Consider the following 25,037-nt stretch of genomic DNA (forward strand, 5'->3'; position numbering starts at 1 on the left):
TATATATATATATATATATATATATATATATATATATATATATAAATAAAATTTTTAATTAAATTTTCTGTTTTACAATTTAACGTACTCATTTTTACATCCTTGAGATATCCATGACTTCCCTTCTTCTCTTTCCATGGTCCATTTTACACATCATAAACTCCTGCATATTTTACTAAATCTTTACCACTCAGTATTCTATTATTGCATCCATCAAAACTTATTTACACTGTTTAATTTATCTTAACACCGCCAGCGTTTTCCTCTGTACACAATTATTTCCCATATACAGTGGTACCTCAGGTTACAGATGCTTCAGGTTACAGACTCTGCTAACCCAGAAATAGTATCTCAGGTTAAGAAATTTGCTTCAGGATGAGAACAGAAATCACGCAGTGCCAGCACGGTGGCAGCGGGAGGCCCCATTAGCTAAAGTGGTGCTTCAGGTTAAGAACAGTTTCAGGTTAAGAATGGACCTCCAGAACGAATTAAGTTCTTAACCTGAGGTACCACTGTATTCAATAAACATTTTCCGATCTTCTCCAAACGTTATGTTCTTCTTGTTCTCTTATTCTATTTGTTAAGTCTGCAAGCTGCGCATATTCTGTCAACTTAAGTTGCCGTTCTTCTTCGGTTGTCGTCTTAAAGTTCTTATTACATTCTTATGCTCAAATGCAACACGAACCAGCTGCATCGAGAAGGGGATCCTCCAGGGATGCTAAAAGTTTTTATTTTCAACCACTCTCCCCTCCCACCTGCTCAAAGTCCTGCCACTTTCAGAACAGGAAACAATAGGTAAAGGTAAAGGGACCCCTGACCATTAGGTCCAGTCATGGCCGACTCTGGGGTTGCGGCGCTCATCTCGCTTTACTGGCTGAGGGAGCCGGCGTACAGCTTCCGGGTCATGTGGCCAGCATGACTAAGCCACTTCTGGCGAACCAGAGCAGCGCACAGAAATGCCATTTACCTTCCCGCCGGAGCGGTACCTATTTATCTACTTGCACTTTGACGTGCTTTCGAACTGCTAGGTGGGCAGGAGCAGGGACCGAGCAACGGGAGCTCACCCCGTCGTGGGGATTCGAACCGCCGACCTTCCGATCGGCAAGTCCTAGGCTCTGTGGTTTAACCCACAGCGCCAACAATAGAGACAGCTTAAAGTGGGGAGTCAGAGCTCAGATTTGCTGCTGGGGGGGGGGGGGCGGAATGCAAGAGCAACAGGCTCAGGCCGGCAGAGGGAGAGTAGCTCCCGTTAATCATTCCATCTTGAACACAAGCCAGCTGAGCCAAGGTTGGAGGACGGAACTCAGCAGCTTTCTTACCTAACCATAAGCTTAGAGAGAAAAGCAAGTGAGGGTCACGGTGCTCAAGGGCCTGGAAAAAGCAGGATGCGTGCAAAAACCCCATTAAGAATGTGCGTATCGATCACACTGGTGCAGACGCTTAATGGCTTTTGAATATTCTGGTCTCCAGAATGTTGGTCCACAAGGTATTTCTTAACACTCAGATATAATAAGCCCATTTAATTTTGAAACTCTTCACCAGGAAAGGCGACAGCCGCTAGCTTAGGTGGTGTTGAAAAATGATCACAGAAAATGATTTTGTGAACCACCCCTGGGATTCTGCGGCGAAGGGCAATATACAAATTCAATAAATAAAATTCACAGAGAGCTATTTGAGCAAAATAAACTTATCCCATACGGTGCAAGTATGCCTCCAAATATCAGGTGCTGTATAACAAAAACTACCAAGAAACTTCATCCCTCCCCTTCGCTCTTTCCTTTCATGCTGTGCCATTCAGAATGCAAACTGAGGGCAGGTACTGTCTTGTTTTAATTGACTGTACATCGTATTCTTGCTCTTATACAAGCTGCTCTGGGAGCCAGATGAGGAGTAGGGCAAGACAAATCCTTTTTTTTTTGCTGTTCTTCCAATGGGCTTTTGACACACCTGACTGTTCTGCCAAATTGTTCTGTGGGTGGATGTTTTACTGTGTGTGTGCTTTTAAGTGGTTTAAAGTTTTCTGCAGCGCTGTTTTTAATAGGGTTACTTATATACTGTGTGATTTTAGTGATTTATCTTTTTAAATTGATGTTGTGAGCCAACTTGGATCCCGCACAGGAATAAAGGCTTGATATAAATAGGTGGGGTATAAATAAATTTAATAATAAACAAAACAAACAAATAAAAAACAGTGAACAAGGCCATCCATGAATTTGTCCAATACTCTGTTAAACCCATCCAGGTCCATGGCCGCTGCTGCACCTTGTGGCAGTGAGTTCCACGGTTTAACTAATTGCTGCATGAAGCACTTCCTTTTCTCCGTCCTGAATCTCCCAACATTTAGCTTCATCGAATGTCCACGAGTTCTAGCATTATGGGGTGGAGGGGACCTCTCCGAATCTGCTTTCTCCATGCCTTACATAATCAAAATAAACCTGGTCTCATGAAGTTGGTTCCTATGTAGGTTCCACACCTTGGCTGTGAATCATTGCAGTTGTTGCTGTTACAAATATAATTTTTTGTGTGTCTTTATTTTAAAACTTACTATGATTTATTGTGGGAACTGTTTGATTTGGCTGCGCACGTTCTGAATGTGTTTTATCCATTGTTTACGGCTATTTTTGTTGCAGTATGCAATTTTGTCCGTGTTGCAAGGCGCCTTGTGTTAACTACAGAAAGGTTTAATGTATTTTTAATCTTTGTTGGATGCTGCCCAGAGTGGCTTGGGAAACCCAGCCAGATGGGTGGGTACAAATAATAAATTATTATTATTATTATGGCTTACAAATAAAATTATGGATGCGTGTATGTTTGAGGAACATCTCCCTCCCCACCCCAAATCGCTGCCCAACTTACTTCTAAGGCACAGGCTGGGTTCTCAAAGGGCGAGCATGTCCTGCGTCTTGTTTCCTAAGCGGTTCAGAGAAAAGGTGAAGAAGCTGTCTCCCCTGCTCCAAATCCAATTTGCTCCCCCGTCACTGGAAGGAGAGAAAGTTGGACGGGATTAGAGAACGCACATGGCCCAGACGCACGGCTGCTGTTTGCATTTTTCCTGTGCATGTGCCCCCAAGCCCCAGCTGCGTATCCCTGGGGTTCCATCTGCACCACACATTTAAGGCAGCGCCAGATCACTTTAAAGAGCCCTGGCTTACCCCAAAGCATCCTGGGAACTGTAGTTTTTTTAAGGGGTGCTAAGGGGTGTCAGGAGACCCCAGTTTCCCGCACAGAGTAGCTTAACAATCAATGCCTCTTACCAAGGAATTCTGGGAATCGTAGCTCTGTAAGGAGAACACTATTCTCCGCACCCTTAGCAAACAACGGTTCCCAGTGTTGGGGGGGTTTTTTGGTGGGGAAGCCATAACTGTTTAAGGTGCTGTAAATAGCGTAGGTGTTGCCTGAATCCAACCAAGAAACACACCATCCTTTCCACCATTTTTCTCCCCGACACCATATTTTATTAAGTATTTTCTAATGCATTCAGAAACAATGGTGACGACATGGAATATCTCAATGCTATTCAGAAACAACAACTCCTTTCCTTACAGCAAAAAGAGAAAAATGCATGCAAATAAATCTACCAATCATCAGATTAGATTGTTTAGGCACTCAAGCCTCCAGGCGACTTACTGTATTTTTCGCTCTATAGGACACATTTTTTCCCTTCCCAAAATGAAGGGGAAATTTCTGTGCGTCCTATGGAGCGAATGCAGCCTTCAGGCACCTATCCGCAAGCCTTTTGAGTGCGGTGGGAGTTCCCCCCACGCTCCGAAGCCTTGCGGATGGCAGCCTGCAGCCCGGGGAGCGCAGTGCCAACTCCCACTGTGCTCCCTGGGCTTCAGGCAGCTATCCGCAAACCTTCGGAGCGCTCCCCCAGGCCCGCAAACTCCAGGAGTGGCAGCAAGGCTGCGCAACCTTGCCTCCGCTCCCGGACCTGTTCTGGGGGCTGGGGTCGGCGGAAACTCGGGCTTCCCCCACCCCAGCCCCACGGCTAAAAACGAAGCCGCGCGCAGCCTCTCCCGGCTGGAGAGGTTGTGCGTGGCTAAAGAGGAAGCCAAGACAGCCAGTGGGATGCTTCTTTGCTCTTTGGGGCTGGGGGAAAAAAATAATTTCCCCCCCTAAAAACTAGGTGCGCCCTATGGTCCGGTGTGCCCTATGGAGCGAAAAATACGGTAAATTTAAAAACGTAACAACAACGCCAGCAAAAATTCATGTGAAATGTTGTCATATGAACACCTCCGATTAATAAGGTAAAGGTAAAGGTACCCCTGCCCATACGGGCCAGTCTTGACAGACTCTGGGGTTGTGCGCCCATCTCACTTAAGAGGCCAGGGGCCAGCGCTGTCCGGAGACACTTCCGGGTCACGTGGCCAGCGTGACATCGCTGCTCTGGCGAGCCAGAGCCGCACACGGAAACGCCGTTTACCTTCCTGCTGGTAAGCGGTCCCTATTTATCTACTTGCACCCGGAGGTGCTTTCGAACTGCTAGGTTGGCAGGCGCTGGGACTGAGCAGCGGGAGCGCACCCCGCCGCAGGGATTCGAACCGCCGACCTTTCGATCGGCAAGTCCTAGGCGCTGAGGCTTTAACCCACAGCGCCACCTGCGTCCCAATTAATACAGACATATAAAACAACCCACTAACAGCTACAGGAAGGTTTGGCAGCACAGCAGAGCACAATCAGCTCAGTCCATCTCAAGCGTGCAGGGGAAAGTTAAGGCTTAAGGCGCCAAAAAGATATCAGCAAAGACTCCAGGGGGACTTCAGTGGCGTCAGCAACCCACAGACCAGGGAGCAAACATGCCTTTGCAAAGCGCTAGGAAAATGCAACCTGCCTAAAGAGCTGCAATCATATTGTTGGCCAGGTTTGGCTATGGAGAAGAGAAGGCTCCCTTGCTACAGAAACCCCAACTAGCTACTGGTCTGTTTCCAAGCACAACTCATAGCTCTGGTTCTGACCTATAAATAGTGAAGTTAAATTCTCGAGAATAATCTTTTGGAGAATATTCTCAAGAATATACCCGATTAATGAGAATATTAGAGAATCTTCATTTAAAATAGGAGAATATTCATTTTAATGCATTGAAAATGATACAGTTAGTTAATATACATGTTTATTCATGGGCAAACGTCAACTGTTTAAATCACGGCCACCTCACATGCTGTCACACATAATTGTATAGGCCTAGGTACTTAAAACTATATAAAGAATTAAAGCTACTTTCTGTAAAAATAAAATGAAATACCACACTGTTTGTCCAAGGGTATAGAATTGCTAAGAATAAGGTCACACCAAAATAGGAAAAAGGCTATTACATATAGTTGAAATACAAACGAATTCAAATGTTTATCAAATTAAATGAATAGCATTTTTAAAACAAAACAAAAAAAGCTTTCTGCAGCTCACATTTCAGAAATGCCAATGGTGAATGGCACAATGCCCAGTAATGTAACCGGATCAAAAAATATCATTATTCTCATTCTCAAGAATATTCTCCCCTCACCTCACATAAAGCCCTATAGGGCTGAGGTCCAAGTTATGTGAAAGATCCAATGACCTCAACATGAACCTGCTTTGAGATCTTCGGGGAGGCCCTTCTCTCGATCCTGCCACCCCCACAAGCAAGCTGGATGGGGGCTGCATGACAGGGCCTTCTCGGTGGCTGCTCCCAGACTTTGGACCTCCCCCCCTGGAGAAGTCCTGGCTCCCTCCTTGCTGTCCTTCACAGGCAGGTCAACGCCATTCTTTTGGGGGCTAATTGGCTGGGTTTTTTTTAAGGAAGAGCTTTTGCAGTTTTCACCACCTGAATTTTAACAAATTTGTCTTTCCATCGTTTCAATTCTAGCACAGTTTAATTACTTCTGAGATAGTATCTGTTTTTCGCTTTGCAATGTTTCCAACAGTTTATAATTTTTGCGAGCTGTGTAAAGTCCCAGTTCCAGGGGGAAGGCACGATATAAATAAATATAAACTTAAAGAGAGCCTGAGGAGGCAGTCCTAGCCCTACCCAACCTGGGAGTAAGTCACTTTAATTTGGTAGGACTTACTTCTGAGTAGGAGTGTTCTGTTCAAAAAATCCCCCATTAGCCGCATGTGGCAGCTGAGTAACTTGAGCTGCTTTGCCCCCACCAACACACATAAGGACCCACCATACTATCACCAAAAGACATGAAAAAGTGCTTTATAAGGATTCTGGTGCCCTTGGTATATTGGCTAGCATGGTTCAGGCAGGCAGCTTCTCCCTGGGACATTTCCCCTGCAAATCAAATGTTCTATCCCTAAACTACCGTATTTTTTGCCCCATAGGACGCACCGGCCCATAGGACGCACCAAGTTTTTTTGGGGGGAAATAAAGAAAAAAAAATTTATTTCCCCCCCCCAGGCGCTTGTGGGGCCGGCAGCGGGGAGAAGCGCTCTTCTCCCTGCCGCCCGCCTGCAGATCAGGTCCGGGGACAGAGGGAGGACGCGCTGCGCCTCCCAGCTGTCCCCGGAGCTTGCGGGGCAGGCAGCGGGGAGAAGCACGCGTCTCCCCGCCGTCAGCCTCCAAACCACATCGGGAGACAGCGGGATGGCGGCGTTCCGCCTCCCCGCTGTCCCCCGACCTTGTGGGACTGGGGCTGCGGCTCTCCTGAAGCCTGGAGAGCGAGAGGGGTCGGTGCGCACCAACCCCTCTCGCTCTCCAGGCTTCAGCGAAAGCCTGCATTCGCCCCATAGGACGCACAGGCATTTCCCCTTCATTTTTGGAGGGGAAAAAGTGCGTCCTATAGGGCGAAAAATACAGTATATGGTCTTCCCCCTGCCCCAAAATGAAGTAGAATTCAAGTTCTCCTGGCTTATTTACACAGGAATCTGTCTTGTACAGAGTCAGACAAGAGGCTCAGCGGCTGCCCAGGGTTTCGGGGGGGGGGGGGGCAGGAGCCTCTCCCTGGAAAAGCTGAGGATTGATCCCAGAACTTTTTAAATGCATACCAGACATGGACCTTTCCCACCCAAAATAAAGGAAGACCGTCGCTTTTGTGGCTTCAATTTAAAGGCTGGTTTAAATAGGAAGGTGCCATATCCAGGATCAGATCCTGCACAGTGTTTTGAGGGTTTCAGGCAAAGGCCTTTGCCCCAGTCAGTGCCGGATTTACGTACAGTGGTACCTCGGGTTACATATGCTTCAGGTTACATCCGCTTCAGGTAACAGACTCCGCTAACCCAGAAATAGTGCTTCAGGTTAAGAACTTTGCTTCAGGATGAAAACAGAAATCATGCTCCGGCGGCCCAGCGGCAGCAGGAGGCCCCATTAGCTAAAGTGGTGCTTCAGGTTAAGAACAGTTTCAAGTTAAGAATGGACCTCTGGAACGAATTAAGTACTTAAGCCGAGGTACCACTCTATAAGCTAAACAAGCTATAGCTTAGGGCCCCACACTCTTGGGGGCCCCAAAAAAACCTAAAGCAAAAAACAACAACCGGATGTACATTTCCAAAATATAAGATAAAAAATAAATAAAATAAAATCTACATACAGCAACAGTGTTTTGTGTTGTGTAGGCTCCTATGATGTAAGTAATGGACTATATAGCATATATTCAACATAAAAAACAGTGACAATTTGTTGTTGACAAAGGACAGCTGGACATATAAAGGGCGCCATTACCTTCAGTAGCTTAAGGTAAAGGTAAAGGTACCCCTGCCCGCACGGGCCAGTCTTGACAGACTCTGGGGTTGTGCGCCCATCTCACTTAAGAGGCCAGGGGCCAGCGCTGTCCGGAGACACTTCCGGGTCACGTGGCCAGCGTGACATCGCTGCTCTGGCGAGCCAGAGCCGCACACGGAAACGCCGTTTACCTTCCCGCTGGTAAGCGGTCCCTATTTATCTACTTGCACCCGGAGGTGCTTTCGAACTGCTAGGTTGGCAGGCGCTGGGACCGAGCAGCGGGAACGCACCCCGCCGCAGGGATTCGAACCGCCGACCTTTCGATCGGCAAGTCCTAGGCGCTGAGGCTTTAACCCACAGCGCCACCTGCTAGGGCCTCATCAAACCTAAATCCGGCCCTGGCCCCAGTCCTACCTGCAGATTCCGGGTATCAAACCTTCTGCATGCAAAGCAGATGTCTCGCCCCTGAACTGCAGGCCGGGTCACCGCTGCCCATGGACGTAGCCAGGATTTAGGGGGGCAGGCCTTTTGTTGAGGGGTGCAGAACCTCATTTTGTTATGCATTTTTATTGATTTGGGGGGCTGCCCCCCAAACCCACCCCGCATCCAGCCACCCCCCTACCTGCTTACCTCCACGCTCACACCTTGCAGAAGGAACAGGCTTTCGTTCCCGCACCTGGATGGGGGTTCCCGCACCTGGATCCTACCCTCACCCCGACCCCTCGCACCTGCCAGTCCGCCCCAAGGCCACCCATGCCAGCCACACCCTTCAGACTGGGCTGCAGCCAGCGAGCGCCCGCCCACCTGGCACATGCCCGACCCACGGGCGCGGAGCCTCACCTGGCCGCCAACCCCAACGCGCGCACACACCTTGCACGCGTGACCCGAGCCGACACGTGTCGCGCAGGCGAGGGAACGCCGCCACCCTCACCCTCCTCTTCCTCCAAACCCCAAGCAAGTGGGGTTTTAGCGAAGCGGCACTTGGTTCGAGGGCTGCCACGTCTGAACCCGCTGACACGCGTCCACTCGCCTCGCCCGCTCCCCAGGCGCCGCTGCCCTCTCACCTTCACCTTCTTCTCCCCCGGACTGCGCTGTTGCGAGAAGGAACCAAGCCCCGGGCATCGTCAGAGGGGAGCGCCGGGAGGTGACGTAACGCCAGCCGCGACGGCCACGCGCACTGCCTCATGGGAGATGTAGTTTCCTGTTAGGTCTCTTTCCAGCTGCAATGCAAGGTTGCAGGGAAAGTCTAAGTCCCAGGGCTGGAAGCTGCAACGGGATATATGTGGGCTGTAATAATAATAATAATAATAATAATAATAATAATAATAATAATAATAATAATAATAATAATAATATAATTTGTATATAGCATTATTGTTAATAATAGTATGTATGTGTTTAAGTGATGTTGTAGTGATATCATCGGCAGGGGGGGCAGCTGCCCCCTCCAAATCAAGTAAATAAATAAAAATACTTAACTAAAAATGGAAATAATCAGAATATTTGAAATGGAAATCTCTCTCTTGTTCAGCCATGCACCATATGTACCCTACAGAGCTCATTCAGTATCTTAGAATCATAGAATCATAGAGTTGGAAGAGACCACAAGGGCCATCGAGTCCAACCCCCTGCCAAGCAGGAAACACCATCAGAGCACTCCTGACATATGGTTGTCAAGCCTCTGCTTAAAGACCTCCAAAGAAGGAGACTCCACCACACTCCTTGGCAGCAAATTCCACTGTCGAACAGCTCTTACTGTCAGGAAGTTCTTCCTAATGTTTAGGTGGAATCTTCTTTCTTGTAGTTTGGAACCATTGCTCCGTGTCCGCTTCTCTGGAGCAGCAGAAAACAACCTTTCTCCCTCCTCTATGTGACATCCTTTTATATATTTGAACATGGCTATCATATCACCCCTTAACCTCCTCTTCTCCAGGCTAAACATGCCCAGCTCCCTTAGCCGTTCCTCATAAGGCATTGTTTCCAGGCCTTTGACCATTTTGGTTGCCCTCCTCTGGACACGTTCCAGTTTGTCAGTGTGGTGCCCAGAACTGGACACAGTACTCCAGGTGAGGTCTGACCAGAGCAGAATACAGTGGCACTATTAGTTATGGGGAGTAAAGACAGGGGAGTCTGCTAACTGAGTGTGTACAGAAAAACTGCATTGGGGGAAAAGGAGGAATTTGAGAAGGGAATGCTGAAATGGTTTTCAGCAATCCAGGAAAACTTGTTTTAGTTTAGATTTTTTAAAAGTAAGATGAAAAAAAAGGTGTGTTCTTTGTAATTTTGCAAAATGTACTCATTAACCACATGAAAGGTACTCCCTGGTGCTAATTTTTTAACTTCCTAGTTTTCAAATGACTGAAGATTCCGACAGATTTCTCTGAACACTTGGGGTCCAAAGAAAGGAATTGAAAACAACGGCTGTTGAGACATTACATTCCAAATCTGCTAGACAGAAACAGACAGGTGATGAAAACAGGTGGGTGTTCTGCCCCCATAACATAAAGCCTGGCTACGCCCACGAAGGATACGCTTTTAATTTTTAATTTCAACGTTATATCAAATTGCAATTACTTTTTGAATCATAAAGCTATTGTACCTGTCAGGGAACTGCCATCAGAGCAGGTGGTGGAAGGGCTCAAGGAGGTCAGGAGAGACTTAACAGCAGAGGAAGGAACCAGCAGGGGGAGAGAAGGAGCTCCGAGGGAAAGGGAGTCGGAAGAAGGGCTCTGGGACACTTCCAGCGAAAACAGTGAGGAGGTTTCAGGACCTCCTATAGGGACACCCACACCTCGCCGGAAACTGTCACGCCGAGAGTCCAGAAGACGCGTTTCCGTTAAGGAGCTTTTATGTTGGAAGAGATTCCGCAAACGCCCACTGTCGGATTCTGCCAGCGACTGAGGGAGCCATGCTTAAGGGCTCCGCTAAAGACAGAGTTTTGCTAAGCTGAGCAAACCCTGAGGGACTAAGCTTTTACGCACAAGCAGCTCATCATCCCATCACAGTACCGTTGTATGTAGACTAGGCCACCCTGTATTGAGAAAATTTTTAATAGCTAATGTTTTACCATTTTTTATGTGTGGGACGCAGGTGGCGCTGTGGGTTAAAGCCTCAGCGCCTAGGGCTTGCCGATCGAAAGGTCGGCGGTTCGAATCCCTGCGGCGGGGTGCGCTCCCGCTGCTCGGTCCCAGCGCCTGCCAACCTAGCAGTTCGAAAGCACCTCCGGGTGCAAGTAGACAAATAGGGACCGCTTACCAGCGGGAAGGTAAACGGCGTTTCCGTGTGCGGCTCTGGCTCGCCAGAGCAGCGATGTCACGCTGGCCACGTGACCCGGAAGTGTCTCCGGACAGCGCTGGCCCCTGGCCTCTTAAGTGAGATGGGCGCACAACCCCAGAGTCTGTCAAGACTGGCCCGTACAGGCAGGGGTACCTTTACCTTTACCTATGTGTTGTAAGCCACCCGGAGTAGCTGGGGAAACCCAGCCAGAGGGGCAGGGTATAAATAGAAGAAGAAGAAGAAGAAGAAGAAGAAGAAGAAGAAGAAGAAGAGGAAGCACTTTGCACAGAGAAAAATTCCATAGTGCACTTGCAGCTGCACAACCAGACTCCTCACCTGTCCCAGCCGCAACAAAACATGTCTCTCCCATATCTGTCTTGACAGCCAAAGCAAGCGCTGAAACTCTCCAATGCTGTGCCTTCACTCCCAAAGATGCTCTCCTCCACCGTCGTCTGGGACAGACAGATGCCAATGGCTTTGAGCACAGATAATTAGCTGCCAGGTCAAGTTCAAGGTGTCGAGTTGGGTGTCAAAAGCCCTACACAGCCTGGGACCAGGATCCCTGAAATATCACATTGTCCTGTATACGCCAATGGGTCACTGTGCTCTGTAAGCAAGGGCCAAGGGGGTGGTTTTTATTTATTTATCTGGTGCTGAAGTGACTGCTGATCACCGAAGAATTGATGCTTTTGAATTATGGTGCTGGAGGAGACTCTTGAGAGTCCCATGGACTGCAAGAAGATCAAACCTCTCCATCCTTAAGGAAATCAGCCCTGAGTGCTCACTGGAAGGACAGATCCTGAAGCTGAGGCTCCAATACTTTGGCCACCTCATGAGAAGAGAAGACTCCCTGGAAAAGACCCTGATGTTGGGAAAGATGGAGGGCACAAAGAGAAGGGGACGACAGAGGACGAGATGGTTGGACAGTGTTCTTGAAGCTACCAGCATGAGTTTGACCAAACTGCGGGAGGCAGTGGAAGACAGGAGTGCCTGGCGTGCTCTGGTCCATGGAGTCACGAAGAGTCGGACACGACTAAACAACAAGTGATTGTGTGGCTATTCCCTCCCCCCCACAGGTGGAATAAATGAAGACAACGGACACAGAGTTTTAGGTTAATGGGCGAAAATGGCCACAACTTTATTGATTACAGGAAAGAAGGGTATTGGCTTTAGGCATTGGCCCTAACCGACTATCCGGTCTGACTGGGAAGGGTTAAACACCAACAGGGGGAGCCACCCGAGATGCTTATCCCTAGGCGCTCCCCGAGGGGTTACCGCTCGGGGGCGCGCTTTAGGCCCTAGCCTCCGTAGGTTTCGGACGAGGCGTCGCCCCTCGGAGTCCTTTAACGAACTACCCTTCAAGCATTGGGGGAGGTGATGGCGTTCCTCCCCCCCAACCTCATCTGCATGATAATACCCCGGCCAATGCCTACCGCCAAAACCGAGGGAGTTGTGACGATTTGCTACGAGGTAGGCGAAAAAACCAAGTGGCTCACAAAACCAGCCAATTAGCCAAATGGAAAAACTCCTACCAGGCCCCTTGCGGCGACCAGCCGAAGCCCATAGCAAGGTCAGTGGCAAAACCTAAAGGGCGGGTGGGTGGGAAACTGCGTCGTCTCCAGGGAAGAAAGGGGGCGAGCCAGGGGCTGCCCTGACCTTAAGTGGCCCTAGGAAGGCCCGCCCCTGCCGCCAGCCAATTGGCTGGCGCCACAGAGTATGCTAATTGGGTGAATCCCTGTCTCCTGCGAGGCTGACGCCAGCCTCGCAGAGTGAGTGTGGGCGGGGTCGTGATCCCACAACCCCCCCTCCTCCTGAAGATCGGAAGGGGCACTGCAAATCAATCCAATACAATCCATTGCAGCCTAACAGAATGGCCTCTCTGGAATTTATCTCTTTCTCATACACACACACACACACACACACACACACAAAAATTTGCAGATCTGTCTCTGCTTTGCTACCCAGAGCTTAAACGCCTGACATTGCTGATGAATCTATTCCAGTGAAGAGTTAAGAAGAGCAGGAACACTGACTTTCCTCCCCGTACAGTGAAGTGTCTGAAATGCGAATTGGGACACCTCCCTCTATGAGTGTCCTCACCGGTAAAGAAAACCAACAGTCGTTGTGATGTTTTTGTAAACTTTTTACTGTAAAAATCTCCGGTCGAAATCTGTACAACTTTTTGTGCAGGAAAACTAGGCATCCTACTAAGAAAGGGGCCAACTTTCCCAAATAAATACGTACAGCTCTTTGGAAAGTGCCTCTCTGGGGCTTGCCTTTGATCTGTTTCGGACGTCAGACCAAGGGGAGAAATTCCTAGAATGCTAGGAATTTGCCTAGCAAATTGGTGCCTCCACTGACTTGACTTTCTCTTGCCCACGTTGCAGAACAGGAGGAAGTGAAGTCAGCTAATGTTTTCATTCTGCCATCACCTTACCACTTCAGTGTATGTCAGGGTGGCGGTAGGAGGGGGGAGTTGTGGCTGCCACTGCAATGCGAGAAAGGGGACTAAATTGCAAAATTATTCAGTTTATTATTATATATTTACCAATAACTGGGAGGCACCAATTGGATGCTCTGCCTGGAAGTCTAGGGCTGTGTACACACTGGCACATTGAAAGCAGATGGCTCCCCCCCCCCCATAATAATAATGAGAAGTGCAGTTTACACTTAAGGGTGCTGGGATTTGTAGCACTCTTTAACAAACTACACTTCCCAGGATTCTTGGGGTCAAGGGAACCATGTGCTTTAGAGGTATAGAGAAACACTTTGGGCTGTCTCTAAATAGATGCTACAAAAGCAGAATCGGAGAAATCCTTCGCTGGAGGCTAAAAACTGAGGCTGCTTCCCTGACTGGGAATTTTGACCACCAGGGATGATGGCAGAACAGTGGGCAGGATCTGTTGAGGCAGCTGTCCTCACGGAACAAAATGAAGAAGAAGAAGAGTTTGGATTTGATATCCCGCCTTTCACTCCCTTTAAGGAGTCTCAAAGCGGCTAACATTCTCCTTTCCCTTCCTCCCCCACAACAAACACTCTGTGAGGTGAGTGGGGCTGAGAGACTTCAGAGAAGTGTGACTGGCCCAAGGTCACCCAGCAGCTGCATGTGGAGGAGCGGAGACGTGAACCCGGTTCCCCAGATTACGAGACTACCGCTCTTAACCACTACACCACACTGGAGGGTTTCAGCAAGGCTGGAGTGGGATAAATTTCCAAAGGATCTTGCCGCATGTTAAAGGTTAATTAGGAGGAAGGATGCTAATTAGGAGGAGGAAATCTTCGGCCTGGAACACCCTGACTTTGGAACTGGACGCCCTCCTCAAGAGGTGGGGCGCAGACATGACGGATCTGTCTCCAATCCTTTCTGTAAATTCAAGGGATTCCTCATTCCTGGTGGAGCTTTTCCTGCAGAGGCATAAAAATGGGAAGAAAGGGTTCCCCCTCCCCGTTCTCTGTCCTTCCGGAAGAGGCAGCTCTAAGGGTCAAGAAAGGACACAGCAATGTAGCGGGTGCCTTTGGTGGTGGGGAGGCCTTCGTGGTAATGGGTCAGGCGGCCGGGGTGCATGAGAGTCCACCCCTTCCGGGGCGCTCTGATGGAGCAGTTGTACCTCAGGAACCGACAGCCTCCGCCCTGAAAAGAAGGAATAACATTTTTTTTAAAAAAAAACAGCAACAAGCTTTTGTAGTGGAATTATAGTACAGTACTGTATATGCTGAAGGGACGCGGGTGGCACTGTGGGTTAAACCACAGAACCTAGGACTTGTCGATTGGAAGGTCGGCAGTTTGAATCCCCGCGACGGGGTGAGCGCCCGTTGCTCGGTCCCTGCTCCTGCCAACCTAGCAGTTCGAAAGCACGTCAAAATGCAAGTAGATAAATAGGTACCACTCCGGCGGGAAGGTAAACGGTGTTTCCGTGCACTGCTCTAGTTCTCCAGAAGCGGCTTAGTCATGCTGGCCACATGTCCCGGAAGCTGTACACCGGCTCTCTCAGCCAATAAAGCGAGAAGAGTGCCGCAACCCCAGAGTCGGCCACGACTGGACCTAACGGTCAGGGGTCCCTTTACCTTTACCTTTACTGTATATGCCTTGATAGATAGCCTATATGCGAAGAAAATGTTGTTTGTTTGTTTTTTAAAGGATGTGAAAGGATTTTGTTAGGAGAATCTGCTTACTCAGACTGTTTTGAGAATGTGTCAAGGATGTTTGTGCAGGAAAAAGTCAGCCTTTAGCTAGCCAGACAGAGAAGAGACACCCTGTTCTTGCTAAATCAGACAGCCAGCTTTGATAATACAGGCATGCTTTTCCTGAGAGAACATGACTTTATTTACCGTACTATAAGACTAGGTTTTTTTAAAATAAAAAATAATGTTAAAAAGGGGGGGTAGTCTTATACACGGGGGCAATCCCCCCCCCATTTTCTTAATATTGAGTCCCCCAAAATAGGAGGCGTGTTATACACAGGGGCGTGTTAGAAAGTGTGGGAGTGCCTCTACGTAAGTGTTGGGTTAGGACCCAAGAGACCAGGGTTCAAATCCCCACTCAGCCATGCCACTCTGATTGGGGGAACCTTCGGCCAGTCACCGCCTCTCGATCTAACCTACCTTACAAGGTTGTTGTAGGGATTAAATGAGGAAGAACTATGTATGCCACCTTGAGCTCCTTGGAAGAAAAGGTGGGATATTAATGCAATAAACAGAAAATGTTTACCTCTCTCCAGGCTAACTGTGAGCGGTAACTGAGGTTAGCTAGTGAAGAAAGGTTTCAGCGTTTGGGACTTTTTAGGCGAGTAAGAGACAACATGATAGAGATTTAGAAAATCATATATGGCACAGAGAAAGTGAATAGGGATTCCCCCCCCCCTCATAACCCTGGAATTTGTGGACATCTAATGAAGCTGAGCATTGAAAGATTCAAGACAGATAATAAAATCGCAGAGTTGGGAGAGACCTCGAGGATCATCTAGCCCAGGGGTCAGCAAACCTTTTCAGTAGGGGGCCGGTCCACTGTCCCTCAGACCTTGGGGGGGGCGGCAGACTATATTTTTTGGGGGGAGGGGGAATGAACAAATTCCTATGCCCCACAAATAACCCAGAGATGCATTTTAAATAAAAGGTCACATTCTACTCATGTAAGAACATGCTGATTCTCGGACCGCCCATGGGCCGGATTTAGAAGGTGATTGGGCCGGATCCAGCCCCCGGGCCTTAGTTTGCCTACCCCTTGCAATTCAAGAATATGCAGCAGCTTGTCCCATATGGGATCAAACCTGTAACCTTGGTGTTATTAGCACCATGTTCTAACCAACTGAGCTATCCATAAAATAAAGGACTTCTTGCAGACCATAGTTAACCTGTGGAACTCACGCCCACAGGAGGCAGCGACGGCCACCAACTTGGATGGGACTAGGTGGGCCATTGGCCTGATCCGGCAGGCTGTTCTTATTTTCTTGGGAATCCCAGCCTGTTAGGTTCCAGGTGCTTTTCGGGCCGGAAGAACGATTTCCGATGGCACTTACTTCGTAATCTATTCCGACGCGGTTCAAGGCAATGTTGATGGTGAAAGTGGAGGCGTCGTGGTGCGGCATCAGCGAAGGCTGCTCGTCAGGTTTGTACCGGACGACAAAGGCCAGCTCAAACTGGGTCTGTAATTGGGAGCAGAGAGAACATCATGAAAAGGGCCACCATGGCAATTGGAAGGAAGACAGAACATTGTCAGGTTCAGGATCTGTCTATGGCAAGGCAGCAGATTTCACCGATGTTTCATTGCAGAAGAATGGCATTCGCCTCTCCCCATAAGCTTTGTGCAGCCATTAGTATATAAAGATTATTTGGCACTTTTGTTTGGGAGGGACCAATCAGGTTGCCTGAAGTTGAGACTCCAGTACTTTGGCCAACTGATGAGAGGAGAAGACTCCCTGGAAAAGACCCTGATGTTGGGAAAGATGATCTCCAAAGAATTGATGCTTTTGAATTATGGTGCTGGAGGAGACTCTTGAGAGTCCCATGGACTGCAAGAAGATCAAACCTCTCCATTCTGAAGGAAATCAGCCCTGAGTGCTCACTGGAAGGACAGATCCTGAAGCTGAGGCTCCAGTACTTTGGCCACCTCATGAGAAGAGAAGACTCCCTGGAAAAGACCCTGATGCTGGGAAAGATGGAGGGCACAAGGAGAAGGGGACGACAGAGGACGAGATGGTTGGACAGTGTTCTCGAAGCTACCAGCATGAGTTTGACCAAACTGTGGGAGGCAGTGGAAGACAGGAGCATCTGGCGTGCTCTGGTCCATGGGGTCATGAAGAGTCGGACACAACTAAACGACTAAACAACAACAATCAGGTTGCAAAAGTGTTTGAGAGAAGGGAGGGTTTGAGACGTCACAGCCGCCAGCCAGCTAGTGATGTGCTCCGCTGGCTTCTGCAGCAAACCTGGTCGAATTGATTCCCTCACCCACCAAACGTTGACTAGTTGGAGAGCAAGCTGAAGCTGAGTGCAGAGGATGTGCTTTGCATGGAGAAAGACCCAGGTCTTCCTGGGAAAATCTCTTGCCTGAAACCCTGGTGAACTGTGCTGCCAGTCAGTGCCCAGCTAGATGGCCTGATAGCCCGAGTCCATATAAGGTGGCTCAGGAACACAGGAACCTGTCTTCTACTTGGTCCATCCAGTTCAGGATTGTCTACACAGACTGGCAGTGGCTCTCAGACAAGGGAGATTCCCAGCTCTGCCTGGAGCTTGGAACCTTCTTCATGCCAAGCAGGCACTCTAGCATTGAGCCACAGCCCTCCATTGTGCCGCCTTATACTGAGTTAGACCAATTGGCCCATCTAGAACTGTCTGCACAGGCTGGCAGCGGCTCTCTGGGGTTTCAGAAAAAGGGACATTCCCAGTTCTGCTTGAAGATGCTGAAGGCTGAACCTAGCCAAGCAGGTGCTCCACCACTGAACTATGGCCCTTTTCTTAAGACACAGAAAACCGTCTTATCCTGAGTCAGAGAATTGGGCCATCTAGTTCAGTATTGCATGCGCTGACTGGCAGCAGCTCTCCGGGGTTTCAAGAGGGAATCTTCCCCAGTTTCACCTGGGGATTGAAGATGAGACCTTCTGCATGCATGGCAGCTGCTCTACGGCCCTTCCACAGCACAATACCTCTTGGGGTTTTTAAAACGCATATGTGGCGTTTGCCCTCCTAGGTGACATCATGCTGGGTCATAAGGAAAGGTTTAAATGAGTGTGAAGTGATTGGCAAGTGGGAACCCAAGAGGAGGAGTTAGAGTTAGTGTTGTTAAGGGTCATTCAGGTGTTAGAGAAGAGAGAGGGAGGATACATCTGCGGGTGGGATAGTCTGATGTGAGAGAGTGAGAGAATCTGTTACAAGGAGTCAGATAGACAGTTGGGATAATCAGTTAGAAGTTATTAGGAAGGTATAGACCGGTAAAGAAACTAAGATTAAGAAACTGACAAGAAAAATTATCTGAAACCATAAACTTGTTCAGGCTTGTAAAATAAACTTGTTTATTTGGTTTAATGTTAACAACCGTCTGGACTCTGTGTGCACCCGAGAGAAACGGGTTGGTGGCAGCGGGGAAGCAATCACAGTGGTGGCACAGGGATCAATAGACCGTCAAACGTCCGGGGACCCTGTGTGATCGCCACAGCATATTTGTGCATATTCCAACCTACCTCCTCTACCTGCAATTACTTCCCACGGCCAGCAATTACTTCCTATGGCATCCACCTCCCCTTCACCAACTTAGGGTCTCCAGTTCAAATCCTGCTGCAGGACCCAATTCCTGTTGATTAGATTTCGGACGTTCTCAGAACGACAGATGAGCCGATCCTTACCTTGGTGTAGTACCCAGGGTACAGCTTCTCCGTAATGGGGGCGATGTACTCCAGGAGAAACTTGTACCACTCCCGTTCAAAGTTGATCTGGTTCATGTGGATATCGATCGTCGGGACGTTTTCGTATCCGCCCAGGATCCGGGTGTCCTGCCAGGTAAAGAAGAAGAAGAGTTTGGATTTGATACCCCGCTTTTTCACTACCCAAAGGAGTCTCAAAGCGGCTAACATTCTCCTTTCCCTTCCTCCCCCACAACAAACACTCTGTGAGGTGAGTGGAGCTGGGAGACTTCAAAGAAGTATGACTAGCCCAAGGTCACCCAGCAGCTGCATGTGGAGGAGCGGGGACGCGAACCCGGTTCCCCAGATTACGAGTCTATCGCTCTTAACCACTACAGTGGTACCTTGGGTTAAGTACTTAATTCATTCCGGAGGTCCGTTCTTAACCTGAAACTGTTCTTAGCCTGAAGCACCACTTTAGCTAATGGGGCCTCCTGCTGCTGCCGCACAGCCAGAGCACGATTTCTGTTCTCATCCTGAAGCAAATTTCTTAACCCGAGGTAATATTTCTAGGTTAGCGTATGTAACCTGAAGCGTATGTAACCCGAGGTACCACTGTATACCACACTGGTTAAGCGTGCAAATAGCGATGGCTCGTTGGGAGACCCCCAATACCCAGATGCATTTGAGTTTTATTATTGTATTTCTATCCCACCTCCCTTCTGATGAGCAACAGAGGTGCACACAAGACCCCTCCTCTCCATTTGATCGCAGCAACAGTGGGAGGCTAACAGGTGGCGACTGGCCCAAATACACTAAGGTTACCAGATTTTTTCCCAATGAACCCAGGGAGACTTTTCAACTTCAATAGGAATTATAGGATTTTCTCAGGGGACTGATTTGTAAATCCGAGGTTGGAAATGCAAAGAAAAAGAGGGAACATTTTATCATATGTGGTGGGAATGCAAAAAGGTGAAATACGTCTGGGAGATGATATATAATGAGATGAAAAAAAATGTTGAAATATACATTTATTAAGAAGCCAGAAGCATTTTTACTTGGCATTGTAGGAGATGATATAAACAGAAAGGATTGTAAGTTGTTTTTATATGCAATGACGGCAGCAGGAATATTATTGGCACAAAAATGGAAGCAAGAAGAATTACCTACAAAAGAAGAATGGAGGATGAAATTGATGGGACTATGCAGAATTGGATAGACTAACCGGAAGAATTCAAAACCTGCAGGACCAGGTGTAAATTTACGGACTATTTGAAAAGTAATTGTGATGACCAGATTACATATGTAGGTTTGCAAGAAGTTTTGTGAGGTAAATTATTGGAACTATTGCAAAAATGGTTAAAGAGGTGGATTGTGAGTTAAGATAATTAACGGCAATAGGAATTTAAGAAATGCAGAAGAAATGATAAAAATGGTGGATCATCAGAGGTGCTGATGGAAGTCCAAAAGATTGTATAAGATGTGAAGTTCTGTGGAATGTATAATAATTGGTATGTTGAAATTAATTAAAATTATATATTAAAAAGCCTTTGTATATATATGCAAAAGCCTTTGACTGTGTCGACCACAGCAAACTATGGCAAGTTCTTAAAGAAATGGGAGTGCCTGATCACCTCATCTGTCTCCTGAGAAATCTCTATGTGGGACAAGAAGCTACAGTTAGAACTGGATATGGAACAACTGATTGGTTCAAAATTGGGAAAGGAGTACGGCAAGGCTGCATATTGTCTCCCTGCTTATTTAACTTATATGCAGAATTCATCGTGCGAAAGGCTGGGCTGGATGAATCCCAAGCCGGAATTAAAATTGCCGGAAGAAATATCAACAACCTCAGATATGCAGATGACACAACCTTGATGGCAGAAAGTGAGGAGGAATTAAAGAACCTTTTAATGAGGGTGAAAGAGGAGAGCGCAAAATATGGTCTGAAGCTCAACATCAAAAAAACGAAGATCATGGCTACTGGTCCCATCACCTCCTGGCAAATAGAAGGGGAAGAAATGGAGGCAGTGAGAGATTTTACTTTCTTGGGCTCCATGATCACTGCAGATGGTGACAGCAGTCACGAAATTAAAAGACGCCTGTTCCTTGGGAGAAACCTAGACAACGTCTTAAAAAGCAGAGACATCACCTTGCCAACAAAGGTCCGTATAGTTAAAGCCATGGTTTTCCCAGTAGTGATGTATGGAAGTGAGAGCTGGACCATCAAGAAGGCTGATCGCCAAAGAATTGATGCTTTTGAATTATGGTGCTGGAGGAGACTCTTGAGAGTCCCATGGACTGCAAGAAGATCAAACCTCTCCATTCTGAAGGAAATCAGCCCTGAGTGCTCACTGGAAGGACAGATCCTGAAGCTGAGGCTCCAAGAGTTTGGCCACCTCATGAGAAGAGAAGACTCCCTGGAAAAGACCCTGATGTTGGGAAAGATGGAGGGCACAAGGAGAAGGGGACGACAGAGGACGAGATGGTTGGACAGTGCTCTCGAAGCTACGAATATGAGTCTGACCAAACTGCAGGAGGCAGTGGAAGACAGGAGTGCCTTGCGTGCTCTGGTCCATGGGGTCACGAAGAGTCGGACATGACTAAACGACTAAACAACAACAACAACATATATTTTAAAAAAAATAATTGTAAATCCGGGGAACTGGGACTTCTGGTAACCTTAAAATACACCAAGAACGTAAGCTTAGCCTGCTGGATGAGGCCAGTGGCCCGTCCAGTCCAGCACCCTCTTCTCACAGTGGCCAACCAGATGCCCCTTGTGAGAAGACTGCAAGCAGGACTAAAGGCAATAGCACACTCCCCTCCTGTGGCTTCCAGCTGATGGTATTCAGGAGGATTCCTGCCTCTGACTGGAGAGAGATCATAGCCATCTTGCCTAGTAGACCTCCTCCACAAACTGGTCTAAACCCTTTTTTTAAAGCCAGCCAAGCTGGTACCCATCGCTTCCTCCTGCGGAAGTGAGTTCCACAGTTTGGGTACGGGGAACTCACCATCCCCATTAGGAGCCAATGGGTTTTGAGGGTTTGCTTCAGAATGATGCTATCTAGAAGCTTATTCCTTTCTGTGTGTACAAGGAAAGCCAGACCTCAGGAGTCTGCAAAGGATACTGTCTTCTCGGGGGACTAAAGAACCCTTATTTGATCCTTCGTCATACAGCTGCAGAACGGCTGAAGGAATATAGGTAAAGGTAAAGGTACCCCTGCCCGTACGGGCCAGTCTTGACAGACTCTGGGGTTGTGCGCCCATCTCACTTAAGAGGCCAGGGGCCAGCGCTGTCCGGAGACACTTCCGGGTCACGTGGCCAGCGTGACATCGCTGCTCTGGCGAGCCAGAGCCGCACACGGAAACGCCGTTTACCTTCCCGCTGGTAAGCGGTCCCTATTTATCTACTTGCACCCGGAGGTGCTTTCGAACTGCTAGGTTGGCAGGCGCTGGGACCGAGCAGCGGGAGCGCACCCCGCCGCAGGGATTCGAACCGCCGACCTTTCGATCGGCAAGCCCTAGGCGCTGAGGCTTTAACCCACAGCGCCACCTGCGTCCCTATTGAAGGAATATATATTGTCTCTAATCCCTAAAATATATGAGGCAGAATATTCACATCCGTGCTCCTGAAAAATGTGGAGTGGCTTGCATTGCACAAGCCCTGTATAATTAAGTGCTTTTGAAAGGTTATTTTTAAAAATAATAATAGAACCACACCCTTGTCTAAATGATTTGTGCTCATACCTTTGTGGTCCCACACAGTTCAACATTTGATCAGAACTGTTGCTTCAACGAAATTATTACACTGCTTATCCTAGTATTTTTGTCACTTGGTATTTCAAGTTACTTTTCAATGCTGATTTGCATTACCCAACTGATGCAGGCTAGAGTATGAAATTGAATTACTACCAAAATCAAAAGGGCCTCCCATATGAATGCTTCTTATTCTGTGAACCGCCCTGAGACCTCCGGGTATAGGGTGGTATATACCCTGTATAAGACTCCCCCTATTTTGGGGGCAACAACCAATCGCCAGTCTACCCTTGGCACTATCTGTGTATAAGACGCCCACTGATTTTTGACTTTTTTTGGGGGGGGGGGAACCTAGTCTTATACATGGAAAAATATGGTAAATTCAATATATAATAATCTTATTCAACCAACTGATACAGAAATGGAACAAATACAGTTCACACAGAATACTTTATCTAAGCAGAACCAAAAGAGAGGCAAGATATAGGCTTTCTTTTTAAAGCAAAGATTCTTAATTGCTTTAGGTGGTAGTCCCTTTTCAGGCTTCTTTTTTTTAAAAAAACAACAACCACGTTTTGCTTAGTGATGAAGAGTTCTGCATAGCACAGAAGTTTGCATAGAACTGGCTCCCACAGGAGGCAGGAATGGCCAGCAGCCTAGATGGCTTGGAAAGAGGACTTAGCAAATGAGCTATGTACTGTATGACCTGTCCTGAATCTTCCAACATTATTGGATGCCCACGAGCTCTAGTGTAATGAGAGAGAGAAAATCTTTTTCATATCCGCTATCTCCAAACCGTGCATCATTTTACAGCGGAACCTCTAGTTACGTACCGCTCTGAATACGTAACTTCCAGGTTACGAACACAGCAAACCCGGAAGCATATACTTCTGGGTTTCGCTGCATGCGCAGAAGCGCTCAATCGCGCCGTGCGCATGTGCAGAAATGGTGCCTCTGCCTATGGAATTTTCGGGTTGCGGACAGACCCCTGGAATGAATTTAATTCGTATCCGGAGGGTCCACTGTATAAACTTCTATCCGGTGAGCTTCATAGCTGAGTGGGGATTCGAACCTCAGTCTCTCAGGTCTTCGTTCAATTATTTTATTGTTGTTAGCCGCTCTGAGCCCAGCTTCGGCTGGGGAGGGCGGGATATAAATAAAATTATTATTATTATTATTATTATTATTATTATTATTATTATTATTATTAATAATTTTAACCCAGAGATACAAACAAGCAGAGCTCAGATTCAAACAATTATTAGAATCCTTCTTTTAAAGTGTATCTGTTAATGAATTTGGTAGCTTTACCACCAAGGGCTGCCTTACCGTGTTGCCTCCCTTGGACCACTGGCCAAAATTCTCCATCTCTTCTACGAGTTCATCACAAGCTGCTTCGGTAAATATTGGAAACCAGTAAACATCCGGGCAGGGCTAGCAAGACAGAAGAACCGTAAGAGCTTAGGGAGTATGACAGGAAGGGCAAAGGAAACGAGCAAAACGGAAATAAAGACCAAAACAGTCAGGGTTCTGGACATTTCAGGAAACATCACCTCCTGTATGAAAACAACCCACCCCACTCCTGACCCCCCACAAAGGTTTGAGAACCTATAATGAATCTCTATTGCAAACGTTGCTTTTTTGTTGTGTATGTCACAGTCACTAGCCAATCAGTGCTGGGCAGAGCAAATGAGGGCAGAGGAAGATGAGTTCCAAAGCTCCAGGGCAATCACAGAAGAGGCACTGCTACTATGTGATTGCCCTCTGGGGTGCTTTTCCTCGGGGAGTTCCATTCATCTCCTTTTCTGTCACTCATCAATTGGCTGACTAAGATAAATTTCTTCCATCATTTTGGCTCATCCACACTTCAGCTTGTGCCGTGCCTAGAAAGCATGAATCCCCTTGCCCTGTTGCTTTCCAAGGCAAAACCTGCTCTTTCGCGATCGATTGGAACAAAAGGCAATCCGGGGGAAACCTGAATTGCTGTTTGTTCCAACTGAGCACTAAAGAGTGGTTTTCCCTGGGGGAAAGCAGTAGGAGAGGAAGTGTGGTAACTCTCTCTCTCTTTTTAAAAGACATATTGATTTCTATTTTCATACATTGTTTTGATTATCTTCTCTTAATCGTATGCTGCGTATCGGATTAGGAATGCCTTGTTGAAAAGCGTTTTCTTTTAAACTTTGTAAATAAACCAATAAATGGCAGGCAACAAAACGTCTCAGAAATAGATCGCGAAATAAAATACTGTGAATTAAAATACTTACATTAAAGGATTTATAACCCACCTTTTAAAAAATCCACAAGGCGGCTTACAAAGATAAGAAATATGCTATTGAGAGGCAAGCAATATAAAATAAATTCCCATAAACACAAACACACAAAGTGGTGCTAAACAGGATTTAAAAATAAAATAAAAATAACCACATATTAGAACCGGATAAAAGCAAAACATAGAACATTAGAAGGGCCTGCTGGATCAGAACAACAGCCAACCAGGTGCCCTAGAAGGAAGGAAGCCCACAAGCAGG

General features: G+C 47.5%; 3 protein-coding genes across 8 annotated transcripts in view; 1 reads left to right on the forward strand and 2 right to left on the reverse strand.

Moving 5' to 3' along the window:
* Positions 1 to 8,797, reverse strand: part of MFN2 (mitofusin 2) — a 42,388-nt gene extending 33,591 nt beyond the window's left edge. The window contains exons 1-2 of one of the 5 annotated variants that reach the window (XM_079986922.1): positions 8,710 to 8,797; positions 2,857 to 2,978 (exon numbers count right to left, since the gene is read on the reverse strand). The gene's annotated coding sequence lies outside the window, so the exon portion shown is untranslated. Of the gene's footprint in view, positions 1 to 2,856; positions 2,979 to 8,269; positions 8,292 to 8,497 lie in introns of those variants that run through there. The other 4 variants (XM_079986921.1, XM_079986920.1, XM_079986919.1 and 1 more) reach the window with 4 other exon arrangements.
* LDLRAD2 (low density lipoprotein receptor class A domain containing 2) overlaps positions 1 to 25,037 on the forward strand; it is a 790,445-nt gene that overhangs the window by 119,484 nt on the left and 645,924 nt on the right. The gene's annotated exons all lie outside the window — the stretch shown is intronic.
* The window catches only part of PLOD1 (procollagen-lysine,2-oxoglutarate 5-dioxygenase 1), a 41,452-nt gene continuing 29,458 nt past the window's right edge, over positions 13,044 to 25,037 (reverse strand). Inside the window, exons 16-19 of the mRNA XM_079986936.1 lie at positions 23,839 to 23,943; positions 18,754 to 18,900; positions 16,432 to 16,557; positions 13,044 to 14,546 (exon numbers count right to left, since the gene is read on the reverse strand). Coding sequence (XP_079843062.1) covers positions 14,391 to 14,546; positions 16,432 to 16,557; positions 18,754 to 18,900; positions 23,839 to 23,943 — 534 coding nt within the window. The 3' untranslated portion in view covers positions 13,044 to 14,390. The remainder of the gene's footprint in view (positions 14,547 to 16,431; positions 16,558 to 18,753; positions 18,901 to 23,838; positions 23,944 to 25,037) is intronic.

Source organism: Podarcis cretensis, assembly GCF_951804945.1.
Source record: "Podarcis cretensis genome assembly, chromosome: 8".
NCBI classification, from domain to species: domain Eukaryota; kingdom Metazoa; phylum Chordata; class Lepidosauria; order Squamata; family Lacertidae; genus Podarcis; species Podarcis cretensis.